The following is a 22,364-nucleotide window of genomic DNA, read 5'->3' on the forward strand; positions in this document are numbered from 1 at the left end:
AGGATATTTCATCCTTGCAGGTATTTTCTTAGTTAAACTGCAGAGAACATGGAAAACAGATATTCAGATATTTCTGTTTTCATCACACTGAGAATGTTCCCACCATGTTTCTGCTGTAATTACAGCTGGGGGATGACAAGAGCACCTAGGTGATGCAGCTGTCACCATGATACCAGGGTTTAAATTGGAAGCAGCTCTCATTCTGCTACATAACAATATCCTGTTCACTTGCATTATAGCATTGTCTTCAGTCCCCAGCAGGAAGCAATGTCCCCACTGGCTTTAGCAGTGTCCCTGGTGACTCTGCCATGACTCCAGCTCTGCCACTTTAACCTGGGGGGCTGGAAAGAGATGTTGTGTGCAAGATGCAGGGTATGGTTAGTGAGTCCCCCGTTGTTGTGCTGGAGCTGGAATGCTCCTCCCAGACTGGCGTGTTGCCCTGGCAGGGTGGGAAGCACCAAACTGGACCCTGTACCTTGTAACTCCCCACCCAGCCCACTCCCCATTCACCAGATGTTTGGTCCCTGAGCTCACTCCTGAATGGGGTCCAGGTAGCTCCTTCTGCTTCAGCTGCTCATCCTGAGCCCTGGATCACTGACTCTCCTCCCATATGTTTCCCATTAATCCTAGCCTTGCCTGCAGAGAAGCTTGCTATGGGGATGGAGGGGAGTTGGTTCACATAGGGGGATGCTGCTACTCTGCTCCATTGATCCCCTTTTAATCCTCCAAAAATCAGGATTCTTTCTGCCTGTATTAGGCTATATCCCCTACATCTGACTATGCACTCTCTGTTTGGCTCTTTAGGCTCCATTTGCACTGAACTGCCAAAGATGGAGGAGCTCTGCTCACCCCCTGCACTTCAGCAGTGCTGGCTCTCAGAGGGCTCCCGTGGGCTCCTGGTGATCCTCACAGACCCCTGGGAGTTTCACCTCTCCTTCAGAGGTGTCTCAGCCCTTGCCCAGAGAGTGAAGCCACAGGATTTCCTGCTGTTTGCAGCAGAAGCAGAGCTGGCTGTCCCACAGTCAGTGGTGTCTGTCTGAGTCAGCCCAAGCCAGGCTGGCCACGGGCAGGCTCTGAACAGCTTCCCAAAGGCTCTCGGTCCCTCCTTCCCACTGATGACACCTCCTGTTCTAGGGAAAACACTCCAGGCCTTTGTGGCATCTTCCTACCATAAGCTCGTGAATCCAGTTCCATGCTAGAGTAGAAAAGATGCCGTTTGCCAGCTATAATTTTACCTATTTCCCTTTCCCCTGAATGCCCACCTTGTTCCTCACGAGCTGCTGCCCTGCAGTGGCTGCATGACACAGTGTCTAAGCTGACAGCTGCTGCTTGGAGCCTTGGCCCTGAGCGTGGAACTAGAACTATTTTAGCAATGACAAGATGTTTAGGAGCAGAGGCCAAGTCTTGTAACAACCCAGGCCCTCCATCTGTAGCATCTGAGCGCAGCTGACCGAGGGAGCTGCGGGTGTGACAGACAAATGCTGACCTTGGGGCAAGGCAGCCTGCCCTGGCCTCATCCCCATTGCTCATTTTGTGCCCTTGTGCCTCATCCTTCCACATGGGAAACAGGAGTCAGTAATCACTCGCTGCAGAATGAGAGGTAGAAGGAATTCAAACTATATGCATTTACTTTATAGCCTGTAGGATGTCCATTAAATCACTCAAAGTACCCTCAACAAAATCTTGCTGACAGAACAGCCCAGTGACGTGACTCTGCTGTGTTCTACTACATATTCTTCACCATGACTTTGGATACTCTTTTGGACATACATTTCTCCCAAGGCTGCTCCCAAAATCTGAGCAATGACCTCGGCCGTTCTGAGGGAGGATGAGCACTATCAGGCTGTTCATCACCACCAGAGAGATTTCTTTGATGGTGCTCCTGGCGGGGATGCACTTTGGAAAGAGTGTCAGCCTCCCACAGACACCCACTTACAGCAGGCTCCTACATTCCTTTCACTAGGTGCTTTGGCTGCTCCAAGTTCAGACCTTCAGTGTTTTCAGGAAGGAAACAGAATTCCTCATGTTCTTGCTTGACTGTGTTGCTGGTTTTAATTTGATGCCGGAAAATAGCAGGGTTGCAGGCCCCTATCTGTTGTTTTGGGCTATTTTACCAATATTTCACCTAACTCAGGGCTTGAGACAGATCTGTTACAGGAATGTCAGACCCAGCTCCAGCTGCAGGCAGTGGAAAAAGAGTAACTGCCTTGAGTGGGAGCTGGACTGGGAGCTAAAACAGTGAGTGCAGTGGTGCTGCAATGTCTTTCATCTCAAAGATGCTGGGTGAGATCCAGGCTATGCTGGTAATGGTTGGGAAGCTGCCAGCTGCTAATAATGTGGAACAAGCTGGTGACTCCTTGCTCCAGTTTGTAGGAAGCCACCAGACAAAACAAGTCCCAGGAATAGCCAGCTCAATCCTTTCCTGGTTGGGTTCATGCTGTACTGGCATGGGAGTAATTTAGGAACTTCCCCTGATGTGGCTCCTGCGGTGTCTGATCTGTGGAGGCCACAATGTGCACATTTATCCTCATGAAATTCCCTAGAAATGCTCAACAGGCTGTACCAGCAGTGTCTGGAACACAGAGTTTTCCCAGATCTGGCCACTCTGCTGGTGCTTTGATATGTTCTCAGCATGACACAGAACCTGCCTTCCTCTGGTCTCCCTGGCTGTACCCACATCTCCTGCACCCAGAGCTGCACCTGCAGCTCTCAGAGGTGAGGGATGGAGGAGCAGACACATCACAGTGTGCTGCACCCCAGGAGCTCAACCCCAGTGAATGGCTGAAGCAAGAAAGAGATTGATTCTCTAGCAATGTCCCTCTGGCAGGGCGGGCACATGGGAGATGGGACAGTCCATACCCACCCCAATTTGAGATCAGTGCCAGGAAATGACAATGGGAAAGGAGGGGCAGTCCACTGCACAGAACATCTGTGCAGCTGTCGAGGCTGTGCAAGCAGGTACAAGCAATCACAGCTCCTCATTTCACCTGGTTGAGGAAAAGGAAAATCAGGGTGATGATGCCCAGGAAGATGGGAGTACTTCTGCTGTCTGGCTCAGACAAGTGAGGTGCCCAAAAGGTGCACTGGCTTTGTGTGCCAGGGCTTCAGAGAAAGTCATCGACTGTCTGAGCTTTTTAGAACTGATCTTTCCTTGGAGATGTGTTTGGTGAAGGGGAACAGGAGCCACAAGACAGAGCATCTTCAAAAAGTCCAGGGTGGGTGATAGGCATTTATACGCAAAGCTGGGGGTGAAGTCAGACCAAACCTTCTGTGCCCAGTGTCTCACAGCTCTCAGGTGGCTCTGCTCCTAACGCTGCTCCTGCAGTGCTCTCTGCTGGGGAATGAGAGGCACAGGCAGGCAGGGCTGCCAGGCATCCCGGCTGCAGACAGCGCACTCCTCGCTCCGGTGAACGCCCGCAGCATCCTCCGGGCTGGAGCCGTGCAGGCCGGGCTGGAGCCGTGCAGGCCGGGCTGGAGCCGAGCCGGGCTGGAGCCGAGCCGGGCTGGAGCCGTGCAGGCCGGGCTGGAGCCGTGCAGGCCGGGCTGGAGCCGTGCAGGCCGGGCTGGAGCCGAGCCGGGCTGGAGCCGTGCAGGCCGGGATAGAGCCGTGCAGGCCGGGCTGGAGCCGAGCCGGGCTGGAGCCGTGCAGGCCGGGATAGAGCCGTGCAGGCCGGGCTGGAGCCGAGCCGGGCTGGAGCCGAGCCGGGCTGGAGCCGTGCAGGCCGGGCTGGAGCCGAGCCGGGCTGGAGCCGTGCAGGCCGGGCTGGAGCCGAGCCGGGCTGGAGCCGTGCAGGCCGGGCTGGCGCCGTGCAGGCCGGGATGGAGCCGTGCAGGCCGGGATGGTGCCGTGCAGGCCGGGCTGGAGCCGAGCCGGGCTGGGGCCGAGCAGGCCGGGCTGGAGCCGAGCAGGTCGAGCTGGAGCCGTGCAGGCGGGGCGGGGGCCGTGCAGGCCGGGCTGGAGCCGTGCAGCTCGGGATGGAGCCGTGCAGGCCGGGATGGAGCCGTGCAGGCCGGGCTGGAGCCGTGCAGGCCGGGCTGGAGCCGAGCCGGGCTGGAGCCGTGCTCCAGGAGCGACTCCTGGCCCGTGCAAAGCCGTGGGGTCAGGAACCTGTGCCTGGAGCACACCCGGGCCGGGCTGCCCGGGCCCGACACCATCTGGAGCCCCTTAATGAGCTCAGCAGCACATTAAATTAGTGTCTTCTACTGGTGCTGCTGGCCATGGCACACGGGCTCACTGCTCACTGAATGCCATCCAGCCACGAGCTGCTGGCCACCTGCAGCCGGGGCTCGCTGGCCAAGGAGAGCTTTTGTCACTTAGCACAGCTCCCTGTGCTGTGGGCACAAACCGGGTGGGAAAGGGGCACTTCTGGTCAAAATCTCGCTCCCTCGTACAGCTGGGGAGTTCTCCCTGCTAACTGGTGTTCTTTATCAACATAAATAGTCTGTATCCCCAATAAATAGTCTTTATCCCCATAAATAGTCTGTAACTATTTTACTGGCGATGTATAACCTCTCAATAACTTGCAGCTTGTCCCCAAACACTCTTGGTAAATTTGGGATTAGATGATCCTTAAGGTCCCTTTCAACCCTTAGCACACCATGATTCCATGGTTTTACGTGTCTTTGGCAGTACCAAAAGCCACAAAGTGAGTCAAGATGATTCTGCAGGAGCTGAGCGTTTAAAGATGTCACCTTAGGCCTGGTAAATCCCGCACACAGCCAGGGCAGACCGTACCCAGCTCCTCCCTGTCTGCCCCTAGGGCTGTTTTCTCCTGCTGCCCATCCTTGCCTTTGCATGGGCCGTAGGATGCAGAGCACATTCGGGCTGAAGTTCTAAACTTCACTAGGGGTGTGTTCCCTGCACACCCCTGCTCGGGCTGGCACACAGCCCTGGAGCTCTCATGCTCCTGGCAGATTCTCCTGCTCCCACCCAGCCCCAGCTGGCAGAAAACCCCTCTGCCCTGGCCCCAGCAGGAAATCCTTCACTGAGCAGAGGAACAGAATAAAACGAGGTGGGGCCCCTCCAAGGATCACATGGCGGTGGAATCAATACCTTGAGCAGACAAAGGAGATGTGTTAATAGAGTCATGTGTCCTGATAACCTGCTCCGGTTACCAGCTCCCTCCTGAGTCATCTTCTCTCCAGATTGTTTTTATTATTACATTCATTTGCACGATCCAATGGGATTATTCTTTAGAGAAATCTCTTCAATTTCTCACCATTTTACAGGCCCAGCATCTTTAATATATTTACAGCAGCAAATCCATATTTCTGCCCGCATCGGAAGGATATGTTCTATGTCACTACAAAGGGTAACTTCACAGGATCTCAGGCCCAAATTATGATTTGGCTTCCTCAGGGTCCCAGGAGGAATGGGGACCAGGTGGTAAGAGCTGTAACTTTGCCTCAGATCCTATTTGCACTTCATGCTCTTTTCATTCCTTGTTTTCAGCTAAGTCCATGGACCAAGGATCCCATAACTCCTGTCCACCAGACTGACTCTGCTTTAGTAAATCATTACTGGTGGAGCACACAGATCAGTTCAGGCCGTTCTTAGCAGCACCTCAGGGTTCAGCACCATCACCTCCAACAGAAACACAAAGTTCCAAAAGGTTCTTTGGAGACCGAGGGTCCAGGACAGGCACACCCAGACACCACTGACCCCACTGGGCACTGGGCATTGCTTCATCTCTTGGGTTTAACCTATAAATCTGTGTCCCTCCGAATAGGCTGAAGTTTAAATGGTGGGAATGTGCACACCCAAATGTCAGACTCCAGTTCCTGGCGTGTTTAGGACTGGGAATTTGATTCGTGCCATTAAGGCAGGAGGGAAGTTCACATCTGGACCTGAATTTAAGCTAGGAAAGTGTTCAAGCATCTTGTCAAGGGCAATAGAAAACCCACGCGCATGAAAAACATACAGACCTCGAGTCTTTTTGCAGATTTGAATGTTTTCTTCACGATTTTAAGGTTAAAAAAAATGGAAAAATACCCGGGCTCTGTAGTTAACCCCCCGCACACACCCCGATGGCAGCTGTGCTGCTGAGGAGTAAATAAATCATCGCACCGGGACAAAACCTCGCCAGGACAAAACCTCACCGGGACAAAACATCGCCGGGACAAAACCTCACCGGGACAAAACCTCACCGGGACAAAACCTCACCGGGACAAAACCTCGCCGGGACAAAACCTCGCCGGGACAAAACATCGCCAGCCAAAACCTCACCGGGACAAAACATCACCGGGACAAAACCTCACCGGGACAAAACATCACCGGGACAAAACATCACCGGGACAAAACCTCGCCGGGACAAAACCTCGCCGGGACAAAACCCCGCCGGGACAAAACATCACCGGGACAAAACATCACCGGGACAAAACCTCACCGGGACAAAACCTCACCGGGACAAAACATCGCCGGGACAAAACCCCGCCGGGACAAAACCTCGCCGGGACAAAACATCACCGGGACAAAACCTCACCGGGACAAAACATCACCGGGACAAAACATCGCCGGGACAAAACATCACCAGCCAAAACCTCACCGGGACAAAACCTCACCGGGACAAAACCTCGCCGGGACAAAACATCGCCGGGACAAAACCTCGCCGGGACAAAACATCACCAGCCAAAACCTCGCCGGGACAAAACATCGCCAGGACAAAACCTCACCGGGACAAAACCTCGCCGGGACAAAACATCGCCGGGACAAAACATCGCCGGGACAAAACCTCACCGGGACAAAACCTCACCGGGACAAAACCTCACCGGGACAAAACCTCGCCGGGACAAAACCTCACCGGGACAAAACCTCACCGGGACAAAACATCGCCGGGACAAAACATCGCCGGGACAAAACCTCGCCGGGACAAAACATCGCCGGGACAAAACCTCACCGGGACAAAACCTCGCCGGGACAAAACATCGCCGGGACAAAACATCGCCGGGACAAAACCTCGCCGGGACAAAACCTCACCGGGACAAAACATCACCGGGACAAAACCTCGCCGGGACAAAACCCCGCCACCCTATTTCGACTGCCCCGTGACGTCACGGCGGGGCGGGCTCTCTGTCGTGACGTCTCGCGCGCCGCCGGCCACGCCCCCGGTGGCGTCACGCGCGCGCGGCCCGTTCGGCGCGCGGCCCGGCGGTGACACCGGCACCATCCTCATCCTCCCCCTCATCCTCCCCCTCATCGTCCTCATCGTCCTCAGCCTCACCGCCATGGCGGGCGGCCCGCAGGAGAACACGCTGCTGCACCTCTTCGCCGGGGGGTGAGTGTGCGGCTCCGGGACAGGGCCGGGCCCGGGACCCCGCGGGACGGACACGGGCCCGGGACCGCGTCGTGCCCGCCCCGGGCCGGGGCCCCGCAGGAGGCGAGCGGGGCCTTTCCCGTGCCTGTTCCCACCCTCCGGGCAGGCGGGCACGGGGCGCTCCTGGGCCGCGCTGTCGCGACATGCAGTGGGGCTCAGTGACAAACCCCGGCCCGTGGTGCCGGTCAGCGCTGTTCGTTCGGCCCGGATCCCTGTCCCCGCAGGGTCTGGGCTCTGAGAGGGTCCCCAGCTCTGTCTCTGTCCCCCCAGCTCTGCCCCTGCCCCCCCAGCTCTGTCCCTGCCCCCCCAGCTCTGTCACTGTCCCCCCAGCTCTGTCCCTGTCCCCAGCTGTCCCTGTCCCCCCAGCTCTGTCCCTGTCCCCAGCTGTCCCTGTCCCCCCAGCTCTGTCCCTGTCCCCGCAGCTCTGTCCCTGTCCCCCCAGCTCTGTCCCTGTCCCCCAGCTGTCCCTGTCCCCCCAGCTCTGTCCCTGTCCCCAGCTGTCCCTGTCCCCCCAGCTCTGTCCCTGTCCCCCCAGCTCCATCCCGCAGGGGAAGGGGAGGTTTGCTCGCTGATCCCCTCGGGTGCCTCCTCCCAGGGCTGCTCCGAAATGCAGGAACGCCAGAAAGGGGACCCGAGTGGGGGCAAGGGGGGGTTCGAGAAGGGCCTGGTTCGTGTGGGGAAATGACCTGGCAAGGCAGGGCACCTCTGTCCACTTCTTGCTTCGAGGACTTGTAAACTGTTGGATTTGTTATGTTAAAAGCTAAAAGGAACAGCCCTAGCCCACAAACCGACAACCAGAAACCCCTTGAAAATAAATTTATTACGGTTATTTTAATAGTAGTCTCAGAAGATAATTTAATGGTGTAAATTAAGTTTTAATCAGCTGTTGTGCAGATTAAATGCGCTTTTGGCCTTGTCAGAAATATTTTAATTTTTTAACAGCTTAAATTATCTAAGTAATAGGATATTCCTTGGTGCTTGTCAGCTGACAGAAGTTAGGAAGCCAACATGAAGCCTGTTAGTTGAAATCTGTCTGATAGTAGACCATTGGATTTTCTGTTTCTTAACAGGATACTTCAGTTTCCTCTGACATGTCCCTCGAACAGCAGGTTTATTTAATATAATATTAAGCCAAACAAATATTAAGTTTTCCAAAGACACTGCCCTTCTGCTGGCTTGAATACTCTACACGGAGTCCTCTATCCCCTCTGCCTTCCCCACTTTGTATCAGAGCAGAACCTGGAGCCTGGGACAGAGGCTAGACCTGAGTGTACACATGGAATTTGTTTGGATAGTAGCAGCACTCATCCAGAGCTCTTGGTTGTCCCCATGTAACTCCTCAGACTATAAATAAATAAGAATTTTAAACTCATCAGTGTTTTAGTCCAGTGCTGGGAGGTCAACATCTTCTTTAGTGATTTATCATACTTTCTGCAAAGATCCCAGTGCTTTGTTCGATTGTAAAGTGGTTTTTGCAGAGAAAGTAAAAGGAACCCATTCACTTGAAGTAATTTTGATAGAGGCGTTATTCATATCGTGATGATTTCTTGGGAAGGTGGGGATGGGCTGTGGTGTCAGATTAAAAAGGAATTCATACCTTTGTGTTTGCACAAAGCAGGCAGGCCAGCCTTAGATAGTCTTAGTGGCCAGAATAGAACGTTTAGCACTTCAGAGGCTGGGAGTGATGAAATGCACTTGAATGTTGCAAAGTGCTCTGCAGTTGTTGAAAGAGATGGTTTCCTATTAACCAGGTTATTCAGGCAGACAGACTCGTTGGCCCTTTAGTTTCTGTTAGTTCCTTTTCAGGCTTCCAATAGCAACAGCAAACCAAAGAGTCCTCTCGGTGTTTTGGTGGGAACATGGCTCTGAGGGCTGGGAAGATTTCAGAAGCAGCAGAGACAGTGATGCCCGAGCTGCACAGCAGACACCAGTGTGTTTACAAGTCAGGGTTCCTGTTTCCCTGCTGAAGTCAGAGCAGTTGTTTGTTTTTGTTTGGGAAAAGCTGCTGCAGCAGAGGTTACTCCATGTTATCTCTCCAGCTGGAGGAATGCTGGTTACTACAGAGATTTCCTAAGAAGTGGTAGTGTTAAGCAATGTGCTGATGCTGACAAACAGTTTGGGGATGTTTCCATCTGTAAAGTGCAGAGAAGCAGCGTTCACCTGAAGATGTGTGTGTGGTCCAGGACCCGGAGTTGGTGCTGGGATTGACTGTCTCACCCTGCTCCTAGTTTATGTTTCTGTGCATTCCCTACCTCGTTAACAGTGTGGCAGCTCAAGGAACACAGGAAATGCTTACAGGAATACCTACACCTGATAACGTAATTAGGTGGAAATGGAATGAAAGATTAATAACATTAAAGCATTAGGAACAGTCTGTATTGTTCTGATGCTCAGTTTCCTTTGGCAGCCGAGAATGCAGAAGCTTGTTTTGTTCACAGTGTGGACAATGCACTAATGAAGCATCAAAGGTAGAACCTGCTTTGCTGTTTCTGCTGTGCATGTCATACTGGAGCATGTGGTGTGTTTTAGAAAATCAGTATAATTTCAAACACACAGCAAAATGTGTCAGGCTGGTTATAAACTGTGATTGCTCTAACCAGGCAGCTCCATCATCTTTGTGATCTTGGTGAAGTCAGTGGTACTTCACTGGAAGATCTTTGTTCTGCAGGACATCCTTTCACATTCAGCACTGAACTGATGAAGTTCAATGGACTGATGAAGTAAGTCTTAATTAAGATTCTTGGCATCTTTATCAACTGTGCTAGTGGGTGCTGAGAGTTTATTTCAAATGCAGGTCATTGATACTTTGGGGGTGGATTCTGTAGAGACAGAAAGCTGGCTGCAAGAGAAAAATGGGAATTGGATTCTGATATGTGTGACCTCTGCATGTTTTTTAAACAAAGTTCTCATTATGGAAGTAAATTATTTTTCTTCAGCTGTTAACAGAGAGTACATTACATATCTCCACATATCACCATGTTTGACCTGTTGAAAATACTGTGCCATGGTGTTTTGTTTCCAGGGGGTTTCTATCCTGTTCACTAAGGAGAGATTTAGGCTTTGTTTCAGGATTTTTGCAAGAGGCTTGTGCAGTGGACACTGCTTTAACATCTCTGGAACTGTTCTGATGCAGCAAAAAAACCCTGACTCACAGTATTAGGGCTTGGAGGTTTTGTCTTGATTGCAGCTCATGATTTTCCCAAATCAAATATATCGTCCTTCATATCCCTGAATGTTTCAGGGTCTATGGCTGTTTATGTAGCTGAGGTTGTTTCTCCTTTTTTCCAAGACGTAGGCATTTGGAACATCCTAGGAATACAAAGTGTTTCTTTTGTGCAGTGTGATGTTTTTCAGGGGATGATGTGTGGAATTCCCATGCAAAGGAAAATCCTCTCATCTGAAAAAGCTGCCCAATGCATCAAAGTCCTTGCTTGAACTATCTGCAGTATATTTATATTTATATTTATATTTATATTTATATTTATATTTATATTTATATTTATATTTATATTTATATTTATATTTATATTTTGTGTCCACCCTGGTGACACTCTGAGAATTGCTGTTTGAAATGTTCCAGTGGCAACATAAACAAAGAGCTGTTAAAACTGGTGTTGCAGATACCAACTCGTCATGCTGGATGTCAGAGGATTACATCTACATTAGCAGAAGTACTTAAATATTAAAGGCTGCATAAATTATCTGGATTATCAAACTAAAAGGCTGAAAGGCAAGGAATGGACTGGGAAGGCAAGAAGACAGCTGAGGTGGGAGAGAATATGCCAGAGAAGGTAAAAATTGTGGAGCAAGGAGTCACTAGACTGAGCAGCTGGTAGTTCAGAAACAGAAAATAAAGTTTCAGTGCTCTGAATTTATGAATTATTCCTGTCAAAGTTATTATTTTAATGTGCAATAAGTGGGGACTGAAGACTGAATGCACAGTTGTGGAGCATTGGTAGATAAATGAATTGGGAATTAAGAAAATCAAATTACCTTCATGAAGTTCCCCCAGACTTGCAGTTGCTGTGTTGATTAGTCACGAGTTAATTGCACATCTGTGTCTCTCTATTGGATAGACACAGTTGGAAGGGCAGCAGTGGGGGGGACCCTGAGAACACTTTCTGTTCCAGGTAATGTCTGAGCTGTGGGAAAGGAAAGGTTCTGCTGGAGAGGCCATTCCTGATGGGCCTTCTCCCCTTGAAATGTCATTTCAGAGAAATGTGAGCAATGTGAGATGCATCTGACAAAAGAGAAGGATGAGCTGAAGCCATTTCCTCCTGAGCTGTATGGACCCACAGAGGGCTCAGCTCCAAGCCCTGTTCAGTACACAGAATAGTCAGGGGCCTGATAAGGTCTGTGAGCACTGGTGTTTCAGAGCCAAATGACACAATTTCAGCTGCTGTGGACCGAGTTCCATGATCAACTCAGTGACTTCAGTCAACATTCAAAAGCATAAGTGCTTTCAGAGGGATGAAGGCAAAGTTCTTTCTTTCAGTGTCTGTCATTGGGGATGTGTGGATTGTCCCTAGTTTAGGTTTCTGTCCCTTTTAACAAGGAAGAGGCATGAGCAAGGGCTCACTGAACAATGCTGTTAAATCATATTCCCAGTCTCCATGAAAGCAGTTGCTTCTGGTGGATGCATTTGCATTTGAAAAGCAGTTTGGGGTTGTACTTGGACAGAATCTTGCAGAATCTGAAAGCTGTGGTGAGGAAGTTGTGTTCCCTGGCCATGAGGTCTGGAGTGTTCTTTGAGCCTCACAAAGAACCTTGATTTCTGTGGTTGCACAGCCTGGGTGGCCACACTGTTAATGCAAGTGTGGGGACTTGAGGCTTTGGCAGAGAATGGTTTCTGTTTGTATAAAATATATTGGTTCAGCAGGCAAAATAAGCTGCATTCATGAGCTGGTGTGCATCTACAGCTTGGATCCTTTTGCCGTTCTTTTATTGCCCTTTCCCTCGTGTTTAAAAAAAGATTCTCTTAGGAAGGTAGTTATGTCTGGAAAGGGCTTTAGAAAATACCCACTAATACTTTTATTAATGTCCTTCTGTGGATCTCTGTTCCCAAATTAGTGCATGCAGTGTTCTTTACCGAGCAGTGTGGGTTTTTATACACAAGAAAAAGAGTATGGTTATTTTTTAAAATTCGTCTCCCTTTCATGGAAAACTACCAAAACTGCATTTTCACATGAACATCAAAGAGAGTCAAGTTGTTGACCCCTAGTGTTTTCTAAGGAAAATCGTAAACACAGGTTTCTGAAGCAATCACGTGCTTTGGCACTTGTGCAAACAAAGAAAATATTTCCTAGTCAGTTCAGCTGTAGTAAATGGCTTTCCGAGAAATCCAGAATATTTAGTTAAGTCTTCCTAAATCCCAGTGTGTTTGAGTAATAAAATGTAGATATAGTAGATTTTAGCCAATGTTAGCATTATATTTAATCATGAAGTTTGCCAGAAGGAACATTCAATTACCTAAGAGGAACAGCAGCAGAGAGAGAAAGTTTGACCAGTCACTTTCCAGATCACTGATAAAAATGTAAATTAGGATTCATACACTTTATATTCTTGGCCCAACATGCTTTTTTTGAGGCTCAGTCTGACTGTATTAAGATAAATATATGCCTATTATAGGGTCATGTGTGTATGGTATTTCATTTTTTTCCTTCTGTTATCAGAGTATGGGAGGCCTGTTCTTTAGGAGCTTTTCTGCCCTGTTCTGTTTGCCAATGCTCCCTCTCATCCTTGCTGCTTCCTTCCCTTCTTCCCACCTGTAGAAGTTGATATCCATTGTTTTTAAGAGTGCCTAGCTTAGTGTAGTTTTGATGTTTGCTACTTCTGAAGACAGTTCTTTAATCATAAGTACTGAAATGGTGAAGAATTATATTATTTTTTTTCATTCTGTAGTGTCCTAATCCCCTGTGACTCGTTCTCATCTGGCAGCTTCCTGCTTCCCATAAGAAAAATCCATCCAAGGCTGTGTCTGTTTTCGGACAGACGTGAAACATGGATGCCTTGGAAGTTTTTACAGGCACAACTCCCAAGTCGTGGCAGGACCCATGACCACTCAAAGGTCCCATGACCCCGTTGTCAATCAGGGATGTTTTGTTAGCACTGGTATCACTTTTGTGTTTAGCAGTCTCCCCCAGGGCATGGGAACAGTCTGCCTTGCCTAATGCCAAAGCTGCCTGTGTCCTAAAGGCTTGTCCAGAGTGTGGAATAACTGGAGACGAGCCTGCAGACTGGATTGCTGGGCTGTGCTTCTGGGCAGCAATGCTTGCCACGTTCTGACTTGTGTTTGAATTGCACTTTGCAGGTGTGGAGGAACAGTTGGAGCCATCTTTACCTGTCCCTTAGAGGTGATAAAGACGAGGCTTCAATCTTCAAAACTGGCCTTCAGGACTGTCTACTACCCCCAGGTGCAGCTGGGGACCATCAGTGGGGAAGGAATGGTCAGGCCAACGTCTGTTTCCCCTGGGCTCTTCAGTGTTCTCAAGTGAGTGCTGCTCCCCTCTCAGTCACCATTCCTTGACACACTGATCAAGTTTCACTTCACTAAATTATAATGTTGTGTGGGGATCCTGGGGGCTTTTATCTTCTCAACTGTCACTGGCTTACTGAGCTCTCCTCTGCTATTAGGTGTTGTCTTTGCTGATTATTATTATTATTATTATTATTATGCATCAGTCCCATCTATACCTGTCTTAGTCTCTTTTAAAAGCCTTGAGCGCTTCAGACCGCAGGGTTTGATGCTCTAGCTGCTCTCTTTCAGATGTGTGTTCATAAAGAGGAGGAAATGTGAAATTATCTAACAGTGCTCAATAGTTCTAGCAGCAACTATGACAATTTCAGCTACTGTATTTTAATACAAAAGCACCATCGACTTTTGGTCAGACCTCCTTCAGAAGGATTGAGTTTGTGTGGCTGCTTGGGCACCCCAGGGTGATGCAGAGGTCCTGCTGAGATCAGATGGCAGGAGTGCCAAGGAAAATACCGACCAGCAGTGCAAGCTGAATGATTTTATGTAAGGCCAGCACGCCTGGCAGACTGCCTGGGGAGAAGCTGCACAGTTATATAACACTGGAGTGCTAATTCAAATTCTCTGCAGAGCTCTCTGGCTGGAGTCATTCTGGGACTTGAGTTTCTGTATTGTAAACAGCCTGCTTTCCCCTGCCAAACATTTCTTTGTCTACTCAGAGGTGAGTCTAGAGCAATTCGTGACTGAATGCATAAGGCAGTGCCAGTTGCTTTGATTTTAATGCCCTTTCCTTTGCTATCTTTTCACCTTGCAGCACTGGACTTTAGGCAGTTGTGACTAAAGAAGGTGAAAACTTTTAAGGCAGAAAGATCTTAATTCATCCTCTGGGCCCATCTTTTTCTGGAGTTGTCTTTTATTTTTAAGGGAGCGAAGAAATGGTTTAAAATGGGTCAGCCTTTTAATATATTTATTAAGCTCATTAAGTTTGCTGACTGGGATCTTGATTTCATTTCACTTCAGGAATTGCTTAGCTGTGTGTATTGCCAAGTTTTCAACCTGATTACTTTAGAGGATTGAGGAGTGAGAGCAAAGTATTTCTGCTGTCATTCTCTTGCAGGCAGCATCTGTGAAGAGCAGATAATGCTATTGATTATGACCTGAGAAAATACAAATGTAGGAAGAAAGAAGTGAAGTTCAGTCCCTTGCTTTTACTCTTTTATCCCTTTCTCAGTTCTGATCATTGCCAAGCTGGACACGACTTGGACCTCATGGCTTCAGAAAATTGTACAGCTAAGGAAGGAGCCACTAGAGCCCTACCAGTAAAATTGCTCTGTAAGAGTTAAAGGAGTTAAAGTATGGAAGGCCTGAAGTGCTGTAAATGGAAAGAAAACAGGTACCCAGAGGGCAGGTTAAGCCTGCTGCTGATAGAAAGTGCTCCAGAAGGACAGGCTGGTTTTGTCTAATCCATTTAAGATTCTGATGAGTTAGCCCAGCTGGAAGCTGCAGTCGTGACTGTTAAGTGACAAAGAACAAGTAGTTGGGGGATCTGTCTCCTTGGAAACACTCAGCCCTGGAGTTTATACGGAAAGTTCAGCTCTGCTGCAGAAAACAAAAGTGTTTCAGAAGCTCATGTATCTCCTCCTGTGTAATGAGGTTGGGTTGAAATCTGTGGGAGCTCTCTCAGCAGTGCCAATGACCTAGAGAGCAAACTGTGAAAGCCTGGCAGTTGTGGTGGGTGCAGTGAGCTGCCCACAGAGCCCAGAGTCAGCCCGAGTTTCTTGCATGCTTTTCCCATGGTGAGCTCAGTTAAGAGAGCTGCTGTCTGGCAGGCTGTGCACTCACATTGTTTGCAGTGTGATTGCCACATTCAGCTTTCTTGGGGGCAAAAGCACATCCCATGGTAACTGTGAAAGGAAAAAGGGTTTCTTTTTCCATCTCTCCGTGCAGGACTGTACGGGAAGCAAACTTCTGAATCGCTTAGATACAGAGAAAACTTAAAATATTCTTTGTTCATCAGAGTCAACTATCACTGGATTCTCCATGAAACTAACTCAGTTCCTGACAGTTTTCAAAGAATGGAAATTATAACCTTGTGCCATTTGATACCCATTTGCCTGTAGAGCACTGAATTTTATGGTACGGTGGCTTTTACTCAGTGTATAATTCCACTTATTTTGAAGTATATCACGTAGATTAAAATCTAACAGCTTCACAAGTCATACTCTGCTTTTGTGTAGTTTCTTTGGCTCTCTGCCTGACAGAACAAGAAACTAACTTTTAATCCAAATACTATTTTGTCCCTCCCTGTTTGTTTTTTATTTTAAGGTCAATCCTGGAAAAAGAAGGACCAAGGTCACTCTTCCGAGGGCTGGGTCCAAACTTGGTTGGAGTTGCACCATCAAGGTAAATAGTTAAACTATTGCTAAAAGCCATGTTTAAGGTGCCAACACAAATGTTACAGTGCATTTGTGATTCAAAATAATAGGCCATGAAGTTATCCCATCTGTAAACTGAGATTTGTGTCTGTATTCTGCTCGGTGTACACATCAAGAAATACTGATAAAAATCTGGTTTACACTTCTATTACTGGAAGGTGCACAGTAAATAAAGCACTTAAATGCCAAGTATACTTAAGTACCACATAATTACAAGAGCCACTGCTGTGCTTGAATTGGAAGAGAAAGCAGTGCAGAAAGGGCTGTGGGGTTAATGATTGCATTATTCTAACGTCCTGTTTCCCTTGAACACATAGCAGTGCCTGCCTAGCCGTGAGGTGCCAGGGGAGAGGAGTTGCTCTCTGAGCATTGCTTGCCTAAATTCTTCTCAAAGGAGAAAGTGCAGCTGAGGGGAAGGAGTCTCATTGCTGCCATACTCCCCAAACGGGCTGTGTGTCCCTCTTTCAGCAGCAAAAGTTTGCTTGCATTTGGAAATCTTACAGCACCTCAGTGGTCTCTCCCTGTGACTGTCCCCTTCTTGGCAGGGCCAAAGATCTGTCTAGGAAATTATAAAGCTCATTAGCAGTTTGCATATTGGCAGATGCTCTCTGCCTGAAACTCAACCAGTTAGAAAGGAACCCGAAGAGAGGTGAACTCCCTCTCTGACCTCTTGCCTGGTAGGTGGGAGGTCCCCCCCAGCAGCAGGGAATCCTGGTTGTGTACAGGTAACCTTTGCAGCAGGACTCTGCTTTTCCATGCAGCTCACTCATGCTGTCTGCAACACCATGCTGCCTCCCGTAGCAAAACATTCCTGCCCTGTGGCTGTCAAGTCAAGCTGTGGCACAGAACTGTAATGGAAGAAAGAAAACAAAAACCCCTGTGTCCATGCAGTTGGAAGTGGTCATGTGGAGGCCTCTTCAGAGAGAGTTCTGTTCTTCAGGAGGCTGGGCATAGAACAGTAATTGTCTAATTTGATATTGTCTGTACTATGTTGCTTTTCTTCTTTTTTCCCCCACAGAGCTGTCTATTTTGCATGCTACTCCAAAGCCAAAGAGCAGTTTAACAGCATGTTTGTGCCCAACAGCAACATTGTGCACGTCTGTTCTGCAGGTTCTGCAGGTAAGTGTTTGTAGTTCCAAGAACAGAGGCCAGTGAGTGGCAGGTGCTGAAAATGTGCACTTAATCTGAGGTGGCATATGCCAAAAACCGGGACTTTGCTAGCTCCTAGCTGGCCTTGTCTGCAGAGGAACTGTTTTTCTGTTCAGCACAGAAATATTTCTAGATTGTTGTTTACTAATTTAGGATGTTTTTTCCAACTGCAATGCTCTGGTCATGTCTCTTAATGCAAGGAAAAAATATTAGTGAACACCATTGAACTTGTGATACTGCTTTTGCCAAATTGTTTCAGGATGTTGTATTTTTCCTACCAGGCTGGGAAAAATAGTTTGTTCTTGTAGGAAAAGTACTGCAGAAGAGCTCCCCTAGTTCAATCTTCAGTCACCAGAGTGGTCATTAAAAATAACCGTTCCCAAAGTCCTTAATTAGGGGTGGGTTCTGTTAATGAGCGGCTCAATGGCACCACCTACAGCCCTGGGGAACACGAGTCCAGGTCAGGTTTGGGTTCCCACGGGCTTCTTTTGAGCTGGAATTCCAAAACCAGTCAGTAAGGAAGGGATCTTGTCTGCAACAGCTTTTAGGAGCATGACACACATATTAAAATAGGTGTAAAAAGGAAGAATCCATGGGTTGATGCCTCCTGAATTTTAACATGAAACTGGGAGCTGTGCACCTGTGTGGCTTTTGACACTTCTGGCTAGAGCTGGTGGAAGAAGTGTCTCACTGCACAGAGTTCACGGCAATACTGTGGCTTGGATTCAGATGCACTTCTGGTGTTGTTTTTTCAGCCTTTATCACAAATTCCCTGATGAACCCTATATGGATGGTGAAAACGAGAATGCAGCTGGAAAGGAGGTGAGTAACTGCTGAGGGGCTACAGGAGCCACTGAACCTTTGTGGTTTTCTTCAGGCTCTTTGTACTTCGATAGATCTTGCCCAGCTTTTCTCTGACTCTCAGTTCTGTCTTTCAAGCCATGCTTCTGTGTGGTCAGACTAAAGGTTCTGTGTGTCTTACTTCAGTTTGAGGCACAGAAACTATTGAGAAGGATGTGGGAGTTGCCTTGAGTTCTGGGTTAGGCTCAGCCTCTGGTTTCACTGTAAATCTTTAGTTTAGCATAGCATTATTTTTCTCTGCTGCTTACAGAGTCCTCTGTAGTTCTGGGGTTGATGAGGATAGATGTATTGAGGACTGAAGGCTTTGATACAGCAGTGACAGAAGCTGTGGAAGTGACAGGAGCTCATGTGGGAGGCTGAGCATGAGGGTGCAGTGTGTCCCTTTGGGCAGCATCACCTGTACTGATCCCAGGTCAGGCAGGTGAGTGTTCCTGCAGCCAGCCAAGGTCACTGATCCCAGCTCAGGTGAGTGTTCCTGCAGCCAGCCAAGGTCTCTGATCCCAGCTCAGGTGAGTGTTCCTGCAGCCAGCCAAGGTCTCTGATCCCAGCTCAGGTGAGTGTTCCTGCAGCCAGCCAAGGTCACTGATCCCAGCTCAGGTGAGTGTTCCTGCAGCCAGCCAAGGTCACTGATCCCAGCTCAGGTGAGTGTTCCTGTAGCCAGCCAAGGTCACTGATCCCAGCTCAGGCAGGTGAGTGTTCCTGCAGCCAGCCAAGGTCACTGATCCCAGCTCAGGTGAGTGTTCCTGCAGCCAGCCAAGGTCACTGATCCCAGCTCAGGTGAGTGTTCCTGCAGCCAGCCAAGGTCACTGATCCCAGCTCAGGTGAGTGTTCCTGCAGCCAGCCAAGGTCACTGATCCCAGCTCAGGTGAGTGTTCCTGCAGCCAGCCAAGGTCACTGATCCCAGCTCAGGTGAGTGTTCCTGCAGCCAGCCAAGGTCACTGATCCCAGCTCAGACAGGTAACTGTAACAGAAAGGGTGCTGGCTTCAAATTGGGATGAAGACACAGCAGTTTATTTCATAAACCCTCCCACAGACAATAAGAATCTGCTGCAGTGGTTTAATGTTCTTTTGCCTCCTTCACCATTGTGTTACTGTTAACCACACATCCAGAAGACAGAGGGAATTTGACAGCAATTTCTTTTAGTTGAATGCTTCACAGTCACTGGTGGATATCAAAGCAATAAGGGACTCTGCTAATATGACTGCTTAGAATGGAAATTCCTTCCTGCAAGAACATGCTGGGTCAGATTAAAAGGATCTTATACGTCACAACTTTATAAATAATTTATAAGACTTAATTCCAGCACTTTGCAGGGTGGCACCTTTGAACTGAGTGCTGCCTCTTAAAATGAAGGATCATTTCTCATGCAGCAGACTTCTGTCTCTTGGCCTGCTGAAGATGGCTTTAAATGGAATCAGCAGTTTGACACAGCAGTGTCTCTTCAGTGCTTATTGTCTTTTAAGGCCTTGGTGTGAACTGTGACAGACTAGATTGAACTTGAGCTGAAGGAATGGTGAGTGTATATCAGTGAAGTAGCAAAGCTAAGTGTGCACTTTTAGCATCATGGTCCTGCCCTGTGCAGCTTTCCTAGGAGAATTTTGGAGTAAAACTTAGAGAACCATTTTCATAGTTAGGAAAAGTATTGAAAGCCATAAAGTTTGGGTTTTTTTAATATTAATTGTTTTTCTTTGCTCATGATATGCTCTGTTCTGTTTGTTTTGTAGAGTGAGGGGCTCCAAACCAATGAATGCTTTGCAGTGTGCTAGATATGTTTACCAGACAGAAGGTATCCGTGGTTTCTATAGGGGCCTGACTGCCTCCTATGCAGGCATTTCTGAGACCATTATCTGCTTTGCTATTTATGAAAGTTTAAAAAAGCACTTAAAGGAAGTCCAACTGCCCCCTTCTTCTAATGGGACTGAAAGGACCTCGACAAGCTTCTTTGGACTGATGGTTGCTGCTGCTGTTTCCAAGGGCTGTGCCTCCTGTATTGCTTATCCTCATGGTATGTTAACCCTTCTATTTATGAGTGCAGTACAACAGCTGTTGCCTGGAATCCAAGACAAATGATGGGCTGTAAAACTCTTAGTTGTTCCAAGGGCCAAGTGCACATTACTTTGGCTTCTGCACTGGCATTTTCAGTTCTGGTCCCACTACTCCTAGTTAGACATGTGGTTGGTGATTGGGACTTGCTAGTTTAAAAACAACTCAAAAACCACCAAAAAAATGATTGCCTAATGTTTCTGTTCTCACTAGTAGCCTCAGCTGGGTAAGTACCCACAGCCTCTGGGATTTTGTGATCAGGCTGTGGGAAGCACTTGGGGACTGAATGGTGTTAGTCTGTTTGGATAGATGTGAACGGTATGGTTGTGTAGAAGCAGCAATATTGATTATGTGAGCATCAGTAAAGCATTTAGATCTGTATTAGCTTCAATGAGAAAATCATTTATTTATTCCACATGAAAGAGAGCTCCACTTTAACTCTTCCTCTTGCCTGAAGGGCAGTGTGTCCAGGCTTCCTGGCTACAGAAGGTTTGTGTGTCCCTGGGGTTTGCACACAGGAGCTTTCCTGTGCTGGCACATTTCTCCTTGGTAACTCTGGGCTCTGGTTCCCTGTTGTGCAGAGGTCATCCGGACACGGCTGCGAGAGGAAGGCACCAAGTACAAGACTTTCATCCAGACAGCTCGGCTGGTGGCACGGGAAGAGGGCTACCTGGCCTTCTACAGAGGACTCTTTGCCCAGCTCATCAGGCAGATACCAAACACAGCCATTGTCTTGTCCACCTACGAGTTAATTGTGTATCTCTTGGAAGACCACACAAAGTAGCGGAGCCAGGATTCCTGTTACAGACTGAAGACCAATTTCTTCATTGAACAAATAGTCCTTTAAGAGACTGGTGCAGGTGGCAGTGCTGGTGGAAACACTACAAGTCTGTGACCACCTGTGGATGTTTCCTTTTGGACTCATGCTTTCTAAAAGGTCTCAAGTCACTAATGTTAATAGTTAATTATGATTTTTTTTTTAACTTGATGTTAATTAAACTGCTACTAAATTAAATTACACTATTTAATTTAATTATATGTTTGTCCTTTTCCTTAAGCACAGCCATATGTGGTCAAGGAATGTACCTCATACTATCAAGTGATCTCTTGGACTGATGTTCATTAAAACTGTATTTAAACAGGAGAACTGGCTTGCACGTTTGAAACTGTCTCCTTGCAACTGGGTCATTCTGCTTTTGAGCACTGTAATAGTCTAAGCACCAAAATAAGTTTGAGAGTGGCCTGCATGCACCTGTTTTTTCAGGGAGCATAGTTCCCTGCTGTGTGAACACCCTGGGATGTTCAATGTAGGACAAACTTGTTTCTGTGTTTTGATGGTACGAACTGTGCACACCAGCATCTCTTGCACTGGCAATATGATGGTGGGAGGCTTTTAGTAAGAATGTCATTACAGTTCTGTGTCCCCTGTGCATTTGGGATAGATGGTTATGGTGCTGGGTGTGAACAGATCTGTTGTGGCTTTTAGACCTTGCTTTGGTGCAGGCCTGAGAGTGTAAAGACAGTCACTGGTTGTGGCTGCCCTGCAGAAGGAAAGATTTTCAACCGTTCTCATGATCCAATTCTTACTTTTCACTTATAAATCAAATATCCTGCATACTTGAGATTAGTTCTTTCAAAAACATTATGCTTTCATTTCAGCAGTCTTCACACCACTTGTATTGCAGCAGCACCTTGTGAATAAAGTGTGGCATATGAATTACTGCTGGTAGTGCAGGATGATGTGTTTTAGAGCTCACATGTAGGCTGGTGTTTTGCTGTGGCCCTGCTCTGCCCTTCTGTTCATTAGTGGTGTTTGCTTTGGCAGCTGAGACAAACACTGCAGCATCCGAGCCCAGCTTTGGCCTTCCCTGCTGGTGACAGCAGCGAGCTGCTCGTGCTCTGAGCAGGGGTGTGTGCACAGCTCTGACTGCAGAGATGCTGTGTGGGCTTGGGAGGAGCAGCAGGAGACAGCCTGGGAGTCAGTGGGGCTGCCTTTGATCAGGTGGAGTTCTCAGGCTGGGATTTTGTTGCAGAAATAGGATGAGCTGATAAATGGATTCAAACCTTCCCATTTGTTGCCAGTAGACCCC

General features: G+C 48.2%; 1 protein-coding gene across 3 annotated transcripts; it reads left to right on the forward strand.

Moving 5' to 3' along the window:
* Nucleotides 1-7,101: 7,101 nt before the first annotated feature.
* SLC25A33 (solute carrier family 25 member 33) lies at nucleotides 7,102-21,991 on the forward strand. Of its 3 annotated transcripts, XM_088066442.1 has the most exons (9): nucleotides 7,106-7,274; nucleotides 9,914-10,033; nucleotides 10,934-11,104; nucleotides 13,624-13,803; nucleotides 16,111-16,188; nucleotides 17,239-17,339; nucleotides 18,125-18,191; nucleotides 19,956-20,236; nucleotides 20,856-21,991. In XM_088066442.1, exons 4-9 carry the CDS (start codon nucleotides 13,757-13,759, stop codon nucleotides 21,056-21,058), a joined length of 777 nt encoding a protein of 258 aa, XP_087922568.1. In that variant the 5' UTR covers nucleotides 7,106-7,274; nucleotides 9,914-10,033; nucleotides 10,934-11,104; nucleotides 13,624-13,756; the 3' UTR covers nucleotides 21,059-21,991. The 3 variants fall into 3 exon arrangements, with proteins under 3 accessions (XP_014114675.1, XP_005530510.1, XP_087922568.1); XM_014259200.2 differs by lacking the exon at nucleotides 10,934-11,104 and having other exon boundaries at nucleotides 7,102-7,274; XM_005530453.3 differs by lacking the exons at nucleotides 9,914-10,033; nucleotides 10,934-11,104 and having other exon boundaries at nucleotides 7,105-7,274.
* The last annotated feature ends 373 nt before the right edge of the window (nucleotides 21,992-22,364 follow it).

This window comes from Pseudopodoces humilis, chromosome 24 (assembly GCF_049639895.1).
Source record: "Pseudopodoces humilis isolate 2021_Gansu_Grassland_sample_001 chromosome 24, ASM4963989v1, whole genome shotgun sequence".
NCBI lineage: Eukaryota > Metazoa > Chordata > Aves > Passeriformes > Paridae > Pseudopodoces > Pseudopodoces humilis.

Bases quoted from the DNA above. Each gene is read 5' to 3' on its own strand.
- SLC25A33 (XM_014259200.2), top strand. From the start codon at position 7,225: ATGGCGGGCGGCCCGCAGGAGAACACGCTGCTGCACCTCTTCGCCGGG. The intron at 13,804-16,110 runs GTGAGTGCTGCT...TTTTATTTTAAG, and splicing joins GGGCTCTTCAGTGTTCTCAA to GTCAATCCTGGAAAAAGAAG. The intron at 17,340-18,124 runs GTAAGTGTTTGT...TTGTTTTTTCAG, and splicing joins CTGTTCTGCAGGTTCTGCAG to CCTTTATCACAAATTCCCTG.